The sequence below is a fragment of the Hippopotamus amphibius genome, chromosome 6 (genome assembly GCF_030028045.1).
Source record: "Hippopotamus amphibius kiboko isolate mHipAmp2 chromosome 6, mHipAmp2.hap2, whole genome shotgun sequence".
Lineage (NCBI taxonomy): Eukaryota > Metazoa > Chordata > Mammalia > Artiodactyla > Hippopotamidae > Hippopotamus > Hippopotamus amphibius.
In genome coordinates this window covers 161156882-161176526 of record NC_080191.1, presented here as the reverse complement: position 1 = coordinate 161176526, position 19645 = coordinate 161156882, and the positions used below count along the sequence as shown (strand labels likewise).

Below are 19645 nucleotides of genomic sequence, written 5' to 3'. Positions count from 1 at the left end.
ATATTTTTCTCAGGAGCAGGCATGACCAGCAGCATTTTTCTTTTGGGATTGAGATTTTAATCAGTCCTATGAGTTTTTCACCCCATCCCACTCCCTTAAAGCAAAACACCCAGCAGATGTTACCATATCTGCAGTGCTTTGGTCTGAGAGGTGTTCCCGGGGTGAGGGCTCATCCCACGTGGGCGCAGCTCAGCTCACTGTCTTTTGTCTCGATGGACACCTTGATAACGTGGTGTCTGAAGAAGAGAGCACTTCAGCACGGGCTTCATTCTAACAGTAACAACATGGTAGAAATGTGCTTGCCAGGCTGCAGTCCCCCTCTCCTGCCTGGTCTCGTCCTAGCTTCATAACTTCAAATCCCCTAATCTGTTTGACCTGAAAATACCCTCACTTCATGGAGCAGAAATGGATATGACCATCAGCAGTAAAGGAGAGCAAACTAGGAAAGCTCTCAAGCGACCTTCCTGCCCCTCCAAACCCCAAAGCCCCTCAGTCAGTACAGGCAGAAGGCCAAGCTGGCCTTTTGAAAGCCAGTTTCCTTTTCTACCATTAACTCTCTCACCAGGTTTGATTAGTTTCTAAAATGAGCACGTTACAAGACTACTTTTTCCTCCCAGTTCTCTTGACTGCGAGTCAAGAGTCCTTTCAGATGGTGGGTTATAGTGTTTCCCATGTTGCTTACTGGAGTGGTACCTCTTTCCCAAGACAAGGCCAGCAAGACATGACCTTGGAGCAGGAGAAGGGTTCAGGGCTTTCCTGCAGTGCTGCAGTTGGACTGATGTGCTGATTCAGCTGCAGAGACTATTGACAGGAGAGTGTGTCTGTTTCTCTTTCAGAAGTGCCTAACTGCCAGTCGTCCTACATGAGAGGGGGCTACTTCTCCAGTAGCCATGAAGGTAGGTAGCTCTAAAAAAAAGAATAATATTCAAGGAAGCTTAAAGTTGGTCCGTTTCCAGACTAAGATCTGAGATCATAGTTAAAACCTTCCTTAGCTCATGAACACAAGAGTTCCTTTATCATGACCCCCAGTTATCTCGCACACAGGGTTTGAGGCATGCTTTTGACCTGCGTGGGCCACCATCCTTTTCCATAGTAATGACCCTAACTTTTAAGAAAAAACGAACCACCCGGTTTCTACCTTTCCATATAGGAGGTTATATATATATAGCTGTAGATAACACCATCACCTAAACTGGAACTTAGGAACTATGTCACAACTTGAGATGGTACCTTCAGGAGTCCTTTTCTGAACGTTAAAACACATTCCCCAGAAGCATGACTTATTTTCTGTCCTATGCATCCCTCCAGAAATATCTAGAGCAGTGTGAGTCCCCAAACCTGCAGCCATCCACTTCACCTGGGACTCGTTAGAAAAGCAGATTCTCAGGACCCCGCTCAGACCTACTGAATCAGTCTCCAGGTGTGGGGCCTAGAGCTCTGTGTTCCAACAAGGCGACCGTGATGCACCCTCCCATTTGAGAACTACTGCAGGGCTGGGAGGCTCAGCTTTGGCTGCACCTGGGGATCCCCTGGGCAACTGTTACAACTCCTGGTGTTCAGGCTTCACCCAGAGCAATTAAGCCCAAAATTCTGGGGTAGGACTCAGGCATTAGTAGTTTGTAAAGCTCCCAGTGTGATTCTAACATGTCCAAGGGTGACAATCACTGTTCTAGAGTTTTAGAGAAAGGTTGAAAGAGCCGGTTCAATAGCACTGTGAAGCATTGGCTGGTTATTGTAAGTGATGGGTTCACAAGGATGATTTCTATGGGTGGCTATCTCCCACTGACTTGGTTAGAGGGGAGACTGAGTGTGCCTGCCCCAGGCACCCAGGGATATTCTGAGTGAGGGTCCAGTCCTAGGAAGGAAGGGCTGTCTGCTGGACCCCTGACTGATCGGCACAGCCGTGGGGGGCTCTCTTGCGGGTTCCCGAATGTTCCTACAGCAGCAGCCGATGTCTGCAGCAGGCAAACTAGGAGGGAGCGAGGGAGGAGAGGGAGGAAAACACTTTGCGTAATGACAACATTTAGAAAGGATCATGCTCTTAAAGGAAATATTTTTAGTAAGGCATTGGGCTTCTTACTACACACAGAAATTCTAGCGAGTTTGAGTTTTTCTCCCACTTTTGCCCTGACCCCACACACATCGAAGAAATTAGTTTCAAAGAGATCTGTATTCTTAATTGCTCTAAATTACCCTGACATGGTTTTCCTCTCCTTCTTACACAGGCTTGACCACAGATGCCCGTGAAACAGTTAGTGAGACAAGTGCTTCTGATTGGCATCTGTGATTACTAAGATAGCCATCCTGCCTTAGTGTTCACCTGGAATCTTTGCATACTATTTTGAATCTTTCATTTCCACTTTTCCCCTCAAACAGGTTCTTCCTTCCTGCCACCTTTATTTGAGTGATTAGGTGGTTGTGGCCACAACTGATGTAACTGCTGTGCAAATTCAACTGACTTAAATTTCACTTAAACCAACAGCATCTTCCAGATGTTTTAGAAAACCACATGTGGCAATGACTAGAAACCACAAAATACACCAAAATGATACTCATGGGGAGGGCTTCATCTGATTAGTTTGAAAACCAAACCTAGAATTTAATCTAGATTTACATTTTTTCCCCTATATGCTGTATTATCCTTCTCTTCGAGGAAGAGAAGCTCTAAAAATAACATGGCAGTTTTGGCAGGTGTGTAAACTTTGTACTTTACTTATGATGACTTTATAATAAGGCTGTTAAAACATCACTGGAGTAGCAAAATCCATGTGGAAAGTCAGGAAATACATAATTCCTGGCAGCCAAGGCAAAAAGCATGAAGTATGATGGATTATGTAATTCTTATTAATATAAAGCATAACAATTTGTCATAAGTCAGTTTTCTAGTACCAAATTGGAAAATTACAGGAGTCCCTGAGTCCCTACCTTAATAGTACTGCATTCTTAAATCTTTTAATGGAAACTATAGATTCCGTCATATTTATTCAAATATTTATTGAGCACTTATGTACCAGTTGCTGTAAGGATGCTAAGATATTCAGGATATGGTCCTTATTCTCAAGGAATTTAGAATCCATGACAGAATATGAGATAAAGCTCTCACATTATGCAGTTAATCTCTTAATTGCACTTATCACAATGTGCAAGTACTTACTATCCTAATTTAACTATCATGTATTGCACACCAGTGTATCAGGAGCTATTCTTAGCTCTCTGTTGTAAAGATAAATCGGTCAATGGACCAGAATATGTGTCACCTCGTTAAATTCTCACAACCAGCCTATAGGGTAGGAATTATCTTCTCCAGTCTTCAGATGGGAAAAATTAACTTGAGAGATTAATTGGCTTGTTCAAGGTCACACGGTTAACCTAGGTCTATCAGTGGGGCTCCAGGGCCCATACGCTTCACACTACATCATATCTCTTATTTTCCTACTTCGTCATCTGTCTCCACCAGTTGGGATGCAAGCTGCATGAGAGCAAGCACCAAGTCTGTATTTTTCTGTCTACCCCCTTCTAGCACAGTACCTGGCATATTTATTGGATTAAATAAATAAAATATACTTCCTTTGTCGTTAAGCAGAGACATAATGCTTGGGGCTGAGGAAACACCTGAATATTACAAAACCTTAAAACAAACTGTTTCCTCCAGGTTGGGCAGTGTTTTCCCAGCCCCCCGGCCTCTTTAAAATTGTGCTGATCCTGCCAAGGAGAACTTGATCCGGGCTGATTGTGAAGAAAAAGAACAGATTCTTTCTTGGCACCTTTACCTGGGGATTTTAAGTCCTAGCAAATCCCTCTCAAAACCTAATGCGAGCCCTTCACTGCAGAGCAGCCTCCCCTGCCCACCCCCGCCACATACCTGACACTCATGCCTGGACCACACATCGGACAAATCGATCAGAGAACCGAGCACAGGGAGCACCGCTGAGCAGACAGGAGCTCCCGGTGCTTCCTCTTGAAAAGTGTGTGGGTAGAGGAGAGCACACTGAAGCACTCACCCCCCTGAAACAAGCTGGACCACAGGCAAGGGGGTGGTCCCACCACGCCTGTCTATTAACTGGCTTTGGTTTGAGCCGCTGGCCTTGTCAGGCTCCCTGGTGACCTGGTGGTCAGCATGAAATGCATATTAAGGGTTGGTGTGTTTAGGATGCCAGGCCATCCTTCCTTCTCCTTGACACCGTCCACCTTTGGCCCTGCCTTCCTTTCATTTCCACTTACGTGTGTTGTTGGACCAGTCAGTTCCCCTGTGTTCTTATCTATACAGTGAATGTTTCATTGCCAGAAAGTGTCTTCAGATTCCTTCCACAGTGTCTGGAGGTGATAATGCCTCCAACTTGCCTTTAAAATTATTGCTTGTCACAGCCCTCCAGAGGTCCAAGTCTTTATTCATTTGGCATCCTTCTCCACCCTCCACACTTTTTCATAATTGAATGGGGGGTGTGGGCAGGCTGGACAAGCTGTAAGAAAAGTTGAAATTAATATTTGCTAAAGGGAACATGGTGAGACCACGTATAGATCAACCAAATCCTCCCAGTGAGGCCAACTGAAATAGATGAGATGTCTTTTCAGATATAAAGGCTTAGTCACGGCCACACTGGCCCGTGCAGACCTTGTAAGCAAGATGTTCAGGAACGTGCTGGTGCCTTAGTGCCTCCCTGCAGTCTCAGCTCTGATAGCGGGAATTGATGCAGCTCTGATGGAAGTCCGGCTGATTGCATCAGAACACGAACACCTCAGTCCTTGTGAAGTCCCCCCACCCCAAGTTCAGTCTGGCATAGGTACAGCAGTCATCAGGCTGAGGACCTGAAATGGTAGAATCCTGCTTTAGTCCTTAAATCCAGAGTTTTCAGAGAACACAGAATTTGTTAAGCGACACGTTCTTTCTAAATTCTCCTTCAGGTTTTTCATACGAGAAGGATCCCCGGTTGTACTTTGATGACACTTGTGTTGTTCCTGAGAGACTGGAAGGTGAGTAGCCCCATCCGGTTTACTGCAAAGCTGGAAGGTTCAAGATGTCAGAGCACGTTTGTCGGTCTTGATGCCGAATTAGCGTTTGCCCAGATCAGCTGAGAAGCTTGAGACTGAAGGAGCGAATATGTGTCTTTGTCCCAAACAGGCAAAGTCAAACAAGAGCCCACCATGTATCGGGAAGGGCCCCCTTACCAGAGGCGAGGTTCCCTTCAGCTGTGGCAGTTCCTGGTTACCCTCCTTGACGACCCTGCCAATGCCCACTTCATTGCCTGGACAGGCCGGGGCATGGAGTTCAAGCTGATAGAACCTGAGGAGGTAAGCCCTGCATGCTAGGCTCAGGGGATTTTTGATTTGTTGATGTTTGTTCCTATTTAGTTCTCCATTGAGCCTTTTTTCTGTGTTAAATATGCTCTTCCTTCTCATTCAGATTCTGGCCTGGCCACTGGGCTTGGCAGTGACTTTTCTATTAACAGGACAATTTACTTCATGGACAGGCAGAGTTCTCCACTGCAGAATATATAAAAAGTATCAGTAACACTTCTGCAAAGTCTGGGGAGGGAGGCCATGAAGACTTACATTCTAATAGGGTTTGTTTTCTCTCTTGGAAAGTCTTTTTCAAGTGTTCTTTCGGTGATACCAGCTTGTGTTGGTGTGAGCCCTTATATGTCATAGCCTATATCAGAGGCTACATGAACAGATTGTAAGGTATTTTGGTAATATATTATAGGTTACAACTACCCCACTGCGTATTTCAAATGGCTCTAAGCTAGAGAAGTAAAATTATCAGAGATGGGTCAATCATAGGAAGTTAATTTTTTTTTTTGTAATATAGTACCACTGTAGTTGAGAAGACACAAACCTTCATTATTTTGTTAATAGAAACAAGAAACATTGTTACTGTCTGTTTGCCCAGAACTATTAACAGAAAGGCCAATGGACAGAACCAATACCATTTCTTCAAAGGGGAAGACACATCATAGAACTCCTTTCCTGAATATAACAAAGTATATTAAATCAAACTCTGAGTTTGGCATATTTCAAAGGCATTAATTTGTTGTTGTTGTTGGCCGTGCCATGCAGGTTATGGGATCTTAGTTCCCCTACTAGGAATTAAACCAGGGCCCTCAGCAGTGAGAGCACGGAGTCCTAACCACTGGACCACCAGGGAATTCCCAAAGGGGTTGATTTTTTAATTTCTATTTGGTTTAGAATCTAGAGAGATTGTAAATAGAAAAGAAATAACTTCCCTGAAAATCTGACATATGCTTCTTTTGGTAGCGTGTACTTAGGCGTTGCTTATTGAACCAGCAGAGCTGGTATCTTTGGGTTAGGTGTGATTGGAATGGGAACAGTGCTGTTGGAAGGAGTTTGAACAGGAACTGCAGTTGTAGATGTTGTTCGATCAGTTCCAGGGCTCACTAGCACGCCAAGGGAACCGGTGGGCATGGGGTTAACAGCAGGAGATTTGTGAGAAGAAAGTGGCCTGAAAGTTATGAGGAGTGAAGGAGAATGTGTAGATTGGAGACTTGAGGAGAATCCTGACTGATAGGAAAGGAAGGAAGGCTTCATTAGAGGCAGTTGAAGATATATGCATGGTGATCTCTATTTTGCATCACTCACAAAATATGGAAATATGTCAACACCTCATATTGTAAACGGTTTCTGTTAAGTCAGTCTACCTTCCAAGCCAGCGTTTGGTACTGCTGTGTTTTTCTAAGGGTGTCTCTTTGGCTAAGTCATGTTTAGAAGTGAAGCCGTGTGTTCGGCTTCCAGCCACACTAGAGAGCATCCGCCCTGCATTCTTTTCCTCATAACGTGGCCTGGTTTACGTGGGGCTTAAGGAAAGCATGTTGCTGAGACTCACTGAGGCTCTTTGAAAGTCAGTCTGTCATGTGTGCAGCCCTTATTGATTTATCTCAGTTCACAAACAGGAGCTTTTATTACTTTATGGCCGCTGCCTCAGGCCTAAGCACAGGCTGTACAGCTGCAGGTAAACCTGGTTATGACCCTTTGTAAAGCTGTTATTGAATCTGCTGCTCTCCTGCCAGTGGGAAAGAAAATGATGAACAGGAGGCAAAGGGCCCCGGCTTTCTCACTTAATAAAGAAACTAATACTAATCCAGAATGCTCACATAAATGCCAAGCAGCCAAGTCACAGGGGGAGGCCTGTGGTGGCCTTGAGCCTCCCTTGGCGGATTGGACAGCTTTGTCTCTTCAGGAAGTACTTCTTTCCACCGCGCCTTGAAATCCCCGAGCATTCCACGCACTCTGAATATTCCATTCTCTGAACCCGGGATCAGCTGTGGTCCACGTGTGCACTTTGGCCTTGCAACATGCAGCATGTGAATTTTTTCCTCTCTCTAATCCTTGTAGAACTTGGCAGGCCCCAGCCTTGTTAATGTCAGGAAGATACCAACTCCTCAAAAAAAAGCTGTAAGAAGTTGTCGTGGGGGGAGCTTGAAGGGTGAAGCAGAGGAGGAAGCTGTTTGGGACGTAATTGTAGGCAGCTGTGTGGCTGAGTAGTGCACTCTGGGTAATTATCTATAATATCCATTACACTGTGCATGGAAATTGTGGTTTTAGAACTGCGTTTTGGCAGGCCCCCTAATCAAATGTCTTTTGATAGTCATCCAGCTTAGCACCCTCTCAATTATGACTGACTCGGCTTTAATCTGGAGCCATTTTAACTGTGAATCTGCATTAATGAATATTTTGGGGGGTAGGGTTGTTTGTTGAACATGTGGCAGATAACTGATGCCATGGGGAGGTTTAAAAGGACGGACTGCTAGAAAGAGCTGCTCCCTGTGCTGTGACTGCTCTCTCTTAAAAAGGGAGGAAGAGATAGACGAGTTGTTTTCTTTGTTTTTGTTTTGTTTTTTAACTCCTTCGGCCTCCATCCTCAAGATGCATGCTATCAAAATCATGAATGTGAAAGATGAAAGAAGGAGCTGTTGCCTGCTCTCCTCCCCCCAGAAATGGGGCAGCCCCCGTCCCCAGCTGCTCTGCCGTTGTGCCGCATCATGACTGCTGCAGAAGGAGCAGCCCTGCTGAGGGCCACTGAATCATAGGGCCCTGGCCCAAGAGGATGAGTCAGTAACTATGGCTACCAGAGCTGCTTTGAAGCCTGTGCATATATAAAACCTCTCTCCAGTAAGCTATTGCATATGCAAGTGACAGCAAAGAGAGGTCACGGCTGAAATTGCAAAAGTGTTCACGAATTGTTTTCCACCACTGAATATAGTAAAATGATGAGGCTGGGCTTCTTTTAAGGGTCCCATATTACTTGTGGCTGATAGCACTTCAAGTGCAGTTTCATGGTGTCATTTCTTCTGAACAGGTGAAAGGACATGTATTGATTTAGCAGGTTTTCTTTCTTACCGCTGTTTCTATTGGTTTAAAATGTTCATCTTCTCGGGACTTCCCTAGCAGTCCAGTGGTTAGGACTCCGGCTTCCACTGCAGGGGGCATGGGTTTGATCCCTGGTCAGGGAACTAAGATCCTGCATGCCACACGGTGTAGCCAAAAATAAAATGTTTATCTTCTTTAACCAGGGGATTTTTTTTTTCTCTGTTTTTTTGGCTGTTGTGTCTTCGTTGCTGCACACAGGCGTTCTCTAGTTGTGGTGAGCGGGGGCTACTCTTCATTGCAGTGCTCAGGCTTCACAGTGCCATGGCTTTTGTTGCAGAGCACGGGCTCAGTAGTTGTGGCACACGGGCTTAGTTGCTCCTCAGCTTATGCGATCTTTCCAGAGCAGGGACTGACCTCGTGTCCCCTGCACTGGCAGGTGAATTCTTAACCACTGCACCACCAGGGCAATCCCGGGGGATGTAGTTTTGGTTAATTTTGCCTTTTTGGCCATTTCAAAGAGTTGAATGGGTGCAGTATGGAGAAAGGAGGTCACCAGGGATATCGTGTATGCCATGGGTCATGAGGGAAACAAATGGAAATTTAACTTTCACAGTTTCTTGCAAGGCAGAGTGGAATCGTGGCTGTTGAATTATTGTAATATAATTAGGACAGATGCATTCTTCCTTACTTATCAGATTATTTTTGGTATTTATTAAAGGTCACCTTAGAATCCTGAATGCAGAAAATGTTCCTTTCATTCTGCCCCAAATACTTAAAAAAAATACTTTAAGTGAAATGTGGCTTTATGAGCCACCTTTTCCACTTGCAGTCTCCCTACTTCTCATTCCCTGTTTGTCATCTTTTTTTTTAATGTAGTTATGTTGGTTTTTTAAGTTTCTAAAACTGACCCATAACGTTCAAAACATGATCCTTGGTTTGCAGACATTCAAAGACCTCATATTTCCAAGGTTATTCTTCTCCTACCTTGACAGTCATGCTTATAAGTAGGATTTGGGATGTCGAGATACTTGCAAACAGAAATTGCTTGGCTGTCCTGCTGAACTCCACTTGGAAGTTTCCCTGCTGTAAGGCTTCTTTACATGCCCCCATCACTGCACCTCAGGTGGACCGGGTTAGATATAATGCACTTCAGAACTGTTTGGGAAGCCCTGTTAATTTTTCATTAAATGGATAATGGTGCTACATGTTTTAATGTCCATTCTGCAAGTCTGCTGGGAGCAGGGGATTGGATGGCAGCAGGCTGAAATGATCTGATTCCCCTTTATTCCATGAGCTGCAATAAGTAAACATCTCCCAGCCCCTCTCCAATCTTATTAGAATTGAACTTTTGCTCTGCTGGCCCATTAGCAACTCACTAGTGTGTTTCTAATGTTTCAGGAATGACCATTCTAATTATTCCTTATTGACTGCTACAGAAACCATAGCACTTAATGGCAGCATGTTAATGGTCTATGGGTATTGGTCAATAATTCATATGTGGAGAAACAGTAGAGAGCCTGCTTCCTCTGGGACGCTAGCCAAGCCCTCTGCAATCTTAAAGTGCTAGGATTCTTCCACCTCTAGGTCTCACCTCTTAGCATGTGTGACTGAATCATCACTTTTGCTGAATGTTTGGTCTCGAGGGGATGGAGTGCTTTTTCTTCCAGGTCAGAGAAATGGGTCACTAACCAAAGCAGCTGGGTTCTAGAACTGGCTCTCGTGGGATTAGGAGAAAACCACTAGGCCCAAAGGATGAGTTTCCATTGCTTTCCTGTCTCATCAGGTCGCTCGGCGTTGGGGCATTCAGAAGAACCGGCCAGCCATGAACTATGACAAGCTCAGCCGCTCACTACGCTATTACTATGAAAAGGGCATCATGCAGAAGGTGAGCGGTTTCGAGAGACTCAGGCCACTCGGACCACTCTCAAAGAAAATGTCAAGGGCTTCTGTAATAAGACTGTATGTAATGGCTGGGAGGAAATGTTAACCTTGTAAGTGATTCTGTGGTAGGAAAAATCTTGGAAAAAACTTAAGCGTTAAATGAAATATAAATAGCACCTTTAATGCTCTTGGGTACATGAAAGCCAGAGGTTGTATGTGGAAGACCCTGTAAGAAAATTAGGCTCTTCTGCTTTACTTAAACTGTCTCTACTTACAAAATTGTCCATTTAGGCCAACTCATATCAATAAAGGAGCAAGTGAGGGAATTGATATGAAGGTCTCTGCTCCCACAAGAGCTGAGTAGAAGTCTTTAGTTGTTAAAACACCAAGACCTACAAATATGTTGGGTTAATACTCTCAAAAGTGTTAGCGTAAGAAAATCTTATTTCTCTTTCAGAACCTTAGAAACAAACTCAAGTTAAAAACCCAAGTTTAAATTATTGTATTTATCCAACTAGAATAATAAACATGACTGTCATTTTAACTCCTAAAACACAAGGTTTGCAAAACCCAGGTTTGCAAAATAGCAGCAGAATCACCTGGTAGCAGGTGGCAGAGTAAAGGATAAAGCGTGTTTTGAGGAAGACAGTACAAAATGCTTACTGCTATAGGTGGTGAAGGACCACAATCTTAAGATCCTGTGGATAGGCAGAAGATGAGAATGGCAAATCTTTGAGTGGTTTTTCTTAGCCATCAGATTTTATCCTGTACTGTTACCCAGATCCTAGCATTTACACATTTAAGCAGTCTACATGGTAGATGCCAAGATGCACTCAGCAGAAGTATATGGTCATTGCTGCTGAGAATTAGTCTACGCTGAAGCCAGGTTTATCTTTCTGATAGGCAGGTGGTAACATGACCCCATATTCCTCTCATCTCCTTAATATTAAAACAGCTTTCCATGGATGGTCTTCTGGATAAAATCCAGAGTTTAATTCTTCATACAGGCTCTAAGGCACCATCTAATCCCCATTTCCTCACTTGTACTTGGCTGCTTTCACTAGCACAGCCGTCTTTCTCTTCGTTAGTATAGCGTTTGTTTACCAGAGAATACATATCACATTCATGTACGTTACCAAGCATACTCTAAAATGAAAAACACCTGTTAACTACCATCCTACTTAAGAACATTCCTAACAGCTTCATTACCTGGCCAGCCCCTGCTTGTTTTCTCAGTTATCACCTCTTTACTCCAAAACTCTGAAGTTCTCAGGCTGAGTCACATGGTCCCTTCTTCTTCTGCTCCTCCTAGCACCTGCACTCACCTCCATCCCTTCCCTGCTCTGTTGTAAATTACTCCCTGGCTTGTCAGTATCTGCTGCAGGACCATCAGCTCCTTTGGGGCAGGGTTGAGGGTTTGACTTCAGTGCTTGGCACAGAGTTAATAGATATGCTAGAATGCGTGGGCGTCCCACCCTACCCGCCCCCCCTTTTTAAAGGGTAAAATTCAGTGGGGTTTTAATATACACACAGAGTAGTGCAACCGTCGCCACGATCAATTTTAGAACATTTTTATCACCCTAAAAAGAAACCCTGAACCCATTAGCAGTCACTGGCCTTTTTCCCCCCCAAACTTCACACACACACTCTCCCCTTTCAGTGTTAACACTGTCAGGTAGAATCCCAAGGTTCAGGAAGGAGGGCTGCTACTCCTTCGCTGTTCCCAGCTCCAGCTCCAGCCTGAGGGAATGTAACCCAGACACAGGAAACTGGAACTCATGGCAGTGAGTTGTGCCTCTGAACCTGTTCCTAGGCTTTCTAAGGAAGTAGAAGAGAACTTTCTGAGAATAAAACAGGCAAAAAAGTACAGGAAGGCACAGGAATGAGACTTGGGTGGGCTCAGATCATAACACATTTATTTATGCTTTAAAGAAAGTCAATCCTCCAAAGCCTGTTCCCAACAGAAGTATAGATAGTAATCCCCGATCTAATCTCAAAGGGTAATATATGTGTGAAAATGTCTATACATAGTAGTGTGCTATCCAGAGTAAGAGAGCATTGTTACGTTTATTGCGTGACCCATGAGTAAATGAGAACTGAATAAAAGAGGAGTGGTGCTTGCTGGTCCGGGAGGGGACTTAGAAAAGCGGTAGTCCCATACCCTCAGTTTTTGAAAGGGAAAATTGAGGTTCGTAGAGGTTGAGACTTGTTAGCTACTGAGCCAAGGCTGGAAGCCATGCGCTCCTGGCTTCTGAACTAGTATTATTGTCACTATGTCCTTCTGCCTCCCTCTACCACATACATGAGCTCACTCGGGCTGGGGAACCAGAGATTTAACATAAAACTGGTTTTTAAAAAACAAAAAAAAACCCAGATAGGGATGATTGATTGTATACATCTGCCACCCTGAAGACCATGTGGTTCTAGTAATATTATAATGCATAAAATTCATGTAAAGGTAGTTATCAGTTCCTTCAGTGTAGCAGAACCATGGAATGAGTAATTTAAAACTGCAGGTAAGCCAAAAAGCAATTCTGTTTGGTTTTGGAACAAACTTAAAATTCCCACATGGCTCTCTGAATTCCTAGCCCTTCAGAACAACAAGGCTGTCCTGTGAAGACTGTAAACTTTGGAGGTAACTGAACACGTGGTCTGATTCCTGCATCTTTCAATCCTTATATCTTCTTGTAACATCAGGCACCAGCCTCAGCATAACCGTTGTTTCTAGGCTGTGAGTATAACACAGTGAGGATTTTCTTTCAAAAGAATCTAACATGAGTTTGAAATTCAGATATTCTTTTCAACTGCTAAGCTGCAGTGTTGACAAAACACTTGGCAGGTAACAGGTCCCCATGGCTTATCAAAATAATTCTGAAAGATTTGGATAATCCGCTACCGTTGAGCCTCTTGGTCCCTGGCTCCATGAGAGCTTGGTGACTTGCAGATATCTCATTGTCCTTGCCTTGGTGCCCACGCCCCACGCCCTGTTCCAGCTGGGCCTCATAAGGTATGTCTTCTCTCTCAGGTGGCCGGGGAACGATACGTCTACAAGTTTGTCTGCGACCCCGATGCCCTTTTCTCCATGGCCTTCCCCGACAACCAGCGTCCGTTCCTGAAAGCGGAGTCCGAGTGCCACCTCAGCGAGGAGGACACGCTGCCCCTGACCCACTTTGAAGACAGCGCTGCTTACCTGCTGGACGTGGACCGCTGCAGCAGCCTCCCCTATGCCGAAGGCTTTGCTTACTAAGTTTCTGAGCGGCTGAGCGGCCAAACCCTAGAGCTAGCAGTTCCCATTCAGGCAAACGAGGGCAGTGGTTTTGTTTGTGTTTCTGGCTGTTCCTAAAGCTTGCCCTTTGAGTATTATCTGGAGAACCCACGCTGTCTCTGGATTGGCACCCTTAAAGACAGATACCTTGGCGGGGGAGTGGGAACCGGGAGGGGCAGAAAACCACCAAAAGGCTGGTGCCTCAGCTCTGAACCTGACAAGGTTTCTGGGAAGCAACTGAAAAGGAGCCTTCTTCCCATGGACAATATATGCAAAGCAATACCTTGTTCAGGTTAGTATCCACAAACCAGGACACAGTGTGTGACAATCTGCGTTGGTCATGGACTACTAAACGCCTTCACAGAGAAGGGCTCTGATTTGCACAGTTTATTGAAAAAGAAGTCACAAACCCATAGAACATGAGGTAGGCTAAGTGGGGGAGGCTCAAACCATGAAGGGTTACAAACATATCTTAAAACTCAGAGAGCTCTTCCAGCTCATTCTGAATGTTTCCCCTTGGTCTAGAAAGGGGGGAAAGGACGAACAGCTGTTTCCCACTCCGTGGTTCTCAAGTAATAAACCATTGCTACTCTCGGGAACCTCCTGGCCATGTGGTCACCAAGTAGAGCAGGCCCCCCTTTCTCTTCCCAGTCACGTGGCTGTTTGTGAGGATGGCTTTAATTTTAGGAGAAGGGTGATTAACACTTTTGACAGTATTTTGTTTTGCTTTGATTTGGGGGATTGTTTTGTTTTGGTGGTTGTTTTGGAAAAACAGTTTATAAACTGATTTTTGTAGTTTTGGTATTTAAAGCAAAAAATAAACAAACCTTTTGGTAACTGCACTGCGCCCTTTAAACAGGGCAGTGCCGACTTATGAAGACGCTGCAGCTTGAAAGGGGCTTTGCTGGGGGCGTCCCCTTAGCTGAACACAAGCCCTCTTTATTGCCTGCTTTGTGCTTTCTGCACCAGACAGCCTGATGGAACATTTGCACCTGAGTTGTACATTTTTGAGGTGTGCAGGGCAGCCTGGACACACCGTTTAAATTCTTTGTGTATAGTCCCCCGTGTTCCCTCACATGCCCTCTCTGGAAAGCATATGTACATAATACATGTCATGTCCGTTTGAAGCCTGGTCACCTGGTGGAAACCCTAGGGATTCTTCCCTGGGCATGACTGATGACAATTTCCATTTCATCGGTTTGTTTTGTTTTCCTTTTTCTTTGATTCTTGGACTTTAAACCCTGCATATGATTCAACAGGGTTTGAGACTTATGTGCGACACTGACAGGTAAAATAGTACTAGCATCTTAGTTTCCTGCCACTTTAAAAAAGTTTTCTCTGATCACTGTATTATATTGGGAAAGTTTTAAACAACCCAGCTGAAGCTATATGAAAGTTAAGCTCAAAGTAGAGGAAAAGGAGTTAGAAAGTGGTAGCACCTTGCTGCCTGCTCTGATAGGGTTCAGTGCTTCCCTCCACATCTAGCACGTAAAGAATGATTATGTTACTCTTCATATGCGAAGGACAGTGCTTTGAATTGTTTTTCTATTGATGGAACGCTCTGTAGTCTCAAACAGTCCCCCTGGTGACCAGGAGCACATTTGTGAAGAGAGTCACAGAGATAAGCGCGGTGCATTTTATAGCTATGGAAATACAAGGATTCTCTTGGGAGCTAATTAGCCCATAAAGGTATTGAACCTGCAGCTTGGGCCTTAATTAGCATTGTGTTCTAATCAAAAGGACTCTTTCCAAACCGTATTTATAGCTTTCTAACCTACACATAGTCTATACATAGATGCATATTTTACCCCCTGCTGGCTAGAGGTTAATTTGTTGTAAATGCTGTATAGGATTTGTTTTTTCCTTTCTTTACTTACCTGGGTTTGGGTTTTGTTGGGTTTTCTGTTGGTTTTTTGTTTTTTGATGGATTTTTGCTGTCTTAGCAAGTACAAAAAGCCCCTGTGTGGCCTGAGCGCCCCACCCCTGCTGTAGCCACGTGGCCTGTGCTGTCACGGGACACAGGATGGCAGCGTCACCCTTGCATTCCCATTGGCTCATGCACCTCCCTGATGGTTTTGGTTTTGTTTTTTTTTTTTTCTTGTTTTGCTTCTTTCCAGAGTGTGGAAAGTCTACAGTGCAGAAAGGCTTTAACCTGCCAGTTGATTTGAAATACTTTCCCCTGCGCAGGGCTGTTTGCATCCTGCCAAGCTGCGTTATATTCTGTACTGTGTACAATAAAGAAGTTTGCTTTCAGTTTACCAAGTGCCTGAAACCCGCCTCTTTCTTGCCCTCAGTGGTCTAATCTCAAAGCAAGTAAAGCAAGCCCACCTAGCATCTTTCTCTCCCCTCTCAGCTGTTTAGCCTTAGGACTGTAAAGTTGATAGTCTGTTTGCATACAACTGCTCTCTGGCCTCATCTCTTAAACTCTGGCTAAACATTTGATCCAAAAGAGTAGAGAGTAGAAAGCAAAGAGATTTTCCAAGTCTGTGGTGAGCTGACACTACCCCACCCCTTGAACCCACCTACCCGCCAACTCTTAGTCACTGTTTTTCTAAGCATAGCTTACGCTTGGGCCATGGGTGGTTGTACGAAAAGATCACTACATAGGCTAGGACTTTGAGTTCCAGGATGCATCTAGCTCAGCCCCTTAGATGGATTCTTGGAAAACCAGACAAAAGAACAGCCATTCCCTAATTTCCCCCCAACAAGTTTTGACCTTAAGAAGTAGAAATTTTACTAATAGTTGTTCCCTCAAAAACAACAACGTGGGAAGGTTTTGGCTGTTTTGCTTTTTCCAGCCATAAAGCAGTAAAAACCTTTCTTCCGAGTTTGAACCATGTTACTGAACCAAGTTCATTTTGACCAACGCTCAGCAAGCCAAAGTGCTGAGACACTGAGGTTTGCAGCAAAAAGAGGGTTTATTCGAAAAGCAGAGAAGACGGGAAAACAAATCTGAAAACTGCCTCCGGGAAAGCAAGGGGCAGGGGTATTTATAGGTTTAGGAATAAAGCATCAGGGCGGACTGAGGCGTGAGGGGTGGGGAAAGGTGATCGGGAAAAGGTGCGGGAATCAAGGTTCTGCACAGGTGTAACTAGGCTACAGGCCTCTGCACGTCCTGAGGGTGGAGTTTTCAGCCCTCTTTGTCGAAAGGTCACCTAGCGGACATTCGCGCATGTCCAGTTGGAGGGTCCGTGCTCCTCTCCAGTCTTTACCAGCCCAGCTCCAACTAGATAACACACAGCTGACTTAAAGTTGCCAGAAAATATCTCAGGCAAACATTTAGGCCATGTGCTGCTTGGAGGACGTCAAAGTCTTAAAACAACGTTGATAAGAGGAGGCAGGTGAAGTGAATTTAACCCATGATTTCAGAGGAATATCTGTATCACTTGGAAAACATTTGCAGGGCTCTCTGCAGCGTTAGGCCTTTCAGTGTTCTCCTTTCACCCTTTTTCTGCACCTTAATTTGGGCTTTTCAAGACTCCTATTACAGTAGAGAAATAAGTAGATCCTGTTTTCAGGCCTATAACAGAAGGCTTGCTGTGAACTTATCCGCTATCTTTCTTTCACTGTTTTACAAGCCCTAAGTGTAGAAACATCTGAGACTGAATCGGTGCACAGTGGCTTGAATCGAAGCTTGTGACGAATGAATGTCTGCCCACAAAGCCATTGGCTTCAACAGATTGAGATGCTTGGGGAGAAGGCAGGGGAGCTGGGACAGAGTGAGCCCTGCCACTCAGCTTCACCACGATAAGACTTTGACAATCAGCTCCCCATTATTCACGGGCTTATTAGCCCCCTGGGCCCAGATCCAGATCGTTAACCTAATGCAGGGGGTCACCAAACACTGGGCCGCCGTTCTCCTGTTGGGCACTAGGATAAGGAAGCCCAGAAAATGTGAAGTTTACTCTTCATCGAGGTCCCCTTTCTCGAGCCAAGCCACGGAAACAATGCTTTTTCAGTTGTTAGATGACAAAGAAGTAGTGTGAGGGCAAAAGAATGTGGTTTTGAGAACTAGAGTATGTGCAGAATCTAAATGCTAGTGCAGCTGGGACAAATGGAAACGAATGTGGGAGAAAAACACTCACGTACCCAGACAGTTGGAAACCTTGGAGAGACAGTCCGTTGCCCAGTGGTACTGGTGGCTGGTGCTTAGTTCGTGGCTTCTAAAACACCAGCGAAAGGAAAACAGGCCGGAAAATAATCAGTGTTAACACATTTATAATGTAAGCATTGATCTTATTCAGCACAGGTATATTGTGCTTAGGGGGTGGGGACGAAAGAGGCACACAGACAAGCCACTGTGTCCTTCTGATCTCCGCAAAGACACCAGTGTCCCATTCGGAAGGGGCCCCTTGAATGACCAGACTTTCCTTAGCTTCTCCAGTTCAAGAGCTGGCTCTACACCCAGGCTTTGTTGACCTTGGCAGTAGACCTCAGATAGCTAGCCTTTGGATAGCACTTTACAGTTTACACAGTGCTTTTTCATCCGCATTATCTTTTTGGCAGGCTTTCTTAAATGGTAACACTTAGCTGAAATTGAATCTGAAAATATTCATGGCTCTTAGCCTCCAAAATTACTTTCTTGGAATGTTCTCAGTGGCTACTGTGGAAAGAGGACTAGACACTGGGAGGCGGAACGCTGGGGTCCTGGCCCCAGCTCGGGGATTGATTGGATTTGACTAGATGATCTCAGAGTGCCATCCCCAGGGAGGCTAACCCTCCAAGGTTCTTCCTACCAGGAACAGAAGAAGAGCAGGTTTCAGTGTGCTGGGCACTGCTGGCAGATACAGTAACTCGGGGGCTGAGGAGACCTGGAGCAGACACTGTGGTGCTCTCTACGCCCACCTTGAACACTAGCAGGGCTCTCCTGCATGACCTGCTTTTCTTGTCTCCATACTTAAGGTGGGTGATTCTTTGCTTCCATCATTCCATTAGCAAACATATATCAAACATCTATTGTGTGTGAGACACTAGGATAGACATTTTGGCAGGGGGTGGGGGAGAAGGACCACGCAGTGAAACCCACCCTCCCCTCAAACAGCTCACAGGCAAGTGGGGGACACATTTGTCTGGGGGAAACATTCGTCTACGTGAAACTAGAATACAAGTTATATCATACTGAGTATTGCTCTTCCAATCAATAGTGCCTGTTCTATGCCAGGTACTGCTCTAGGATTAGTGGAAGGGAAAAAATAGATACAAATCTGTGCTCTCAAGGACCTTACCTGGGGAAGGGGGCAAAAAAACAAATGAAACAAATAAATGATAGTATTCATTAGATGATGTTAAGTAGTATAGGAAAGAATTAAGCAGGGCAGGGATATGATGACTATGGGGAGTGTGGGGTTACAATTTTAAACAGGAAGGTCAGTGAAGACGTCACAGTTGAGCAAAGACTTGACAATAAATACAGAAGTATCCAGAAGGTTATCTGAAGGAAAAGCATGTAGGCAGAGGGAAAACCAAGACCCTGAAACTTTGAACATGCTTGTACTATTTATGGAATAGCAAGGCCCATGACACTGGGTCAGAGGGAGTAAGACAGGGCACAGTAAGAGAGAAAGGCAGAAAAGTAACTGGAGGTGTATCGTCTAGGGCCCTGTAGGTTTTTTTAAGGACTCTGGCATTTACTCTAACGTTTAGCTGTTAGAGGTTTTGAGCAGAGAAGTGACATAATCTGCTTTATATTTTAAAGGGTCACTGGCTGCTGAGTTGAAATAGATTGTAGGGGAGTAAGGAACGAAGCAAGACCAAGGAGTAGGCTATTGAAGTAATCCAGGAGGGGTGAGATGGTGGTCTGGACCAGGGCACAAGGTGGTCATAATATGGATATATTTTTAAGGTAGAGCCAATAGGTTTTGGAGGTGTAGAGTGAGAAGAAGAAAAGAGTCAATTTTGACTCCAAGGCCTGAGGAGGACAAATAGAGGGTGGGAGTAGGGGAAGAAGAGGCACTGTGTTTGGGACATGATGACTCTGAGAAGGGACTTCCCTGGTGGCGCAGTGGTTAAGAATCTGCCTGCCACTGCAGGGGACACGGGTTTGTTCCTTGGTCCCGGAAGATCCCACATGCTGCAGAGCAGCTAAGCCTGTATGCCACAACTACTGAGCCTGCACTCTAGAGCCTTCAAGCCACAACTACTGAAACCCCGCACCTAGAGCCCATGCCCTGCAACAAG

The 19645-nt window shown here is 44.9% G+C and overlaps 1 protein-coding gene across 2 annotated transcripts in view; it reads left to right on the top strand.

Annotated features, from left to right (window-relative positions):
* Nucleotides 1-15726, top strand: part of ETV5 (ETS variant transcription factor 5) — a 54878-nt gene extending 39152 nt beyond the window's left edge. For both annotated transcript variants that reach the window (XM_057738856.1, XM_057738857.1), the window contains 5 exons: nucleotides 837-896; nucleotides 4903-4971; nucleotides 5120-5289; nucleotides 10106-10207; nucleotides 13229-15726. In XM_057738856.1, coding sequence (XP_057594839.1) covers nucleotides 837-896; nucleotides 4903-4971; nucleotides 5120-5289; nucleotides 10106-10207; nucleotides 13229-13450 — 623 coding nt within the window. In that variant the 3' untranslated portion in view covers nucleotides 13451-15726. The remainder of the gene's footprint in view (nucleotides 1-836; nucleotides 897-4902; nucleotides 4972-5119; nucleotides 5290-10105; nucleotides 10208-13228) is intronic.
* The last annotated feature ends 3919 nt before the right edge of the window (nucleotides 15727-19645 follow it).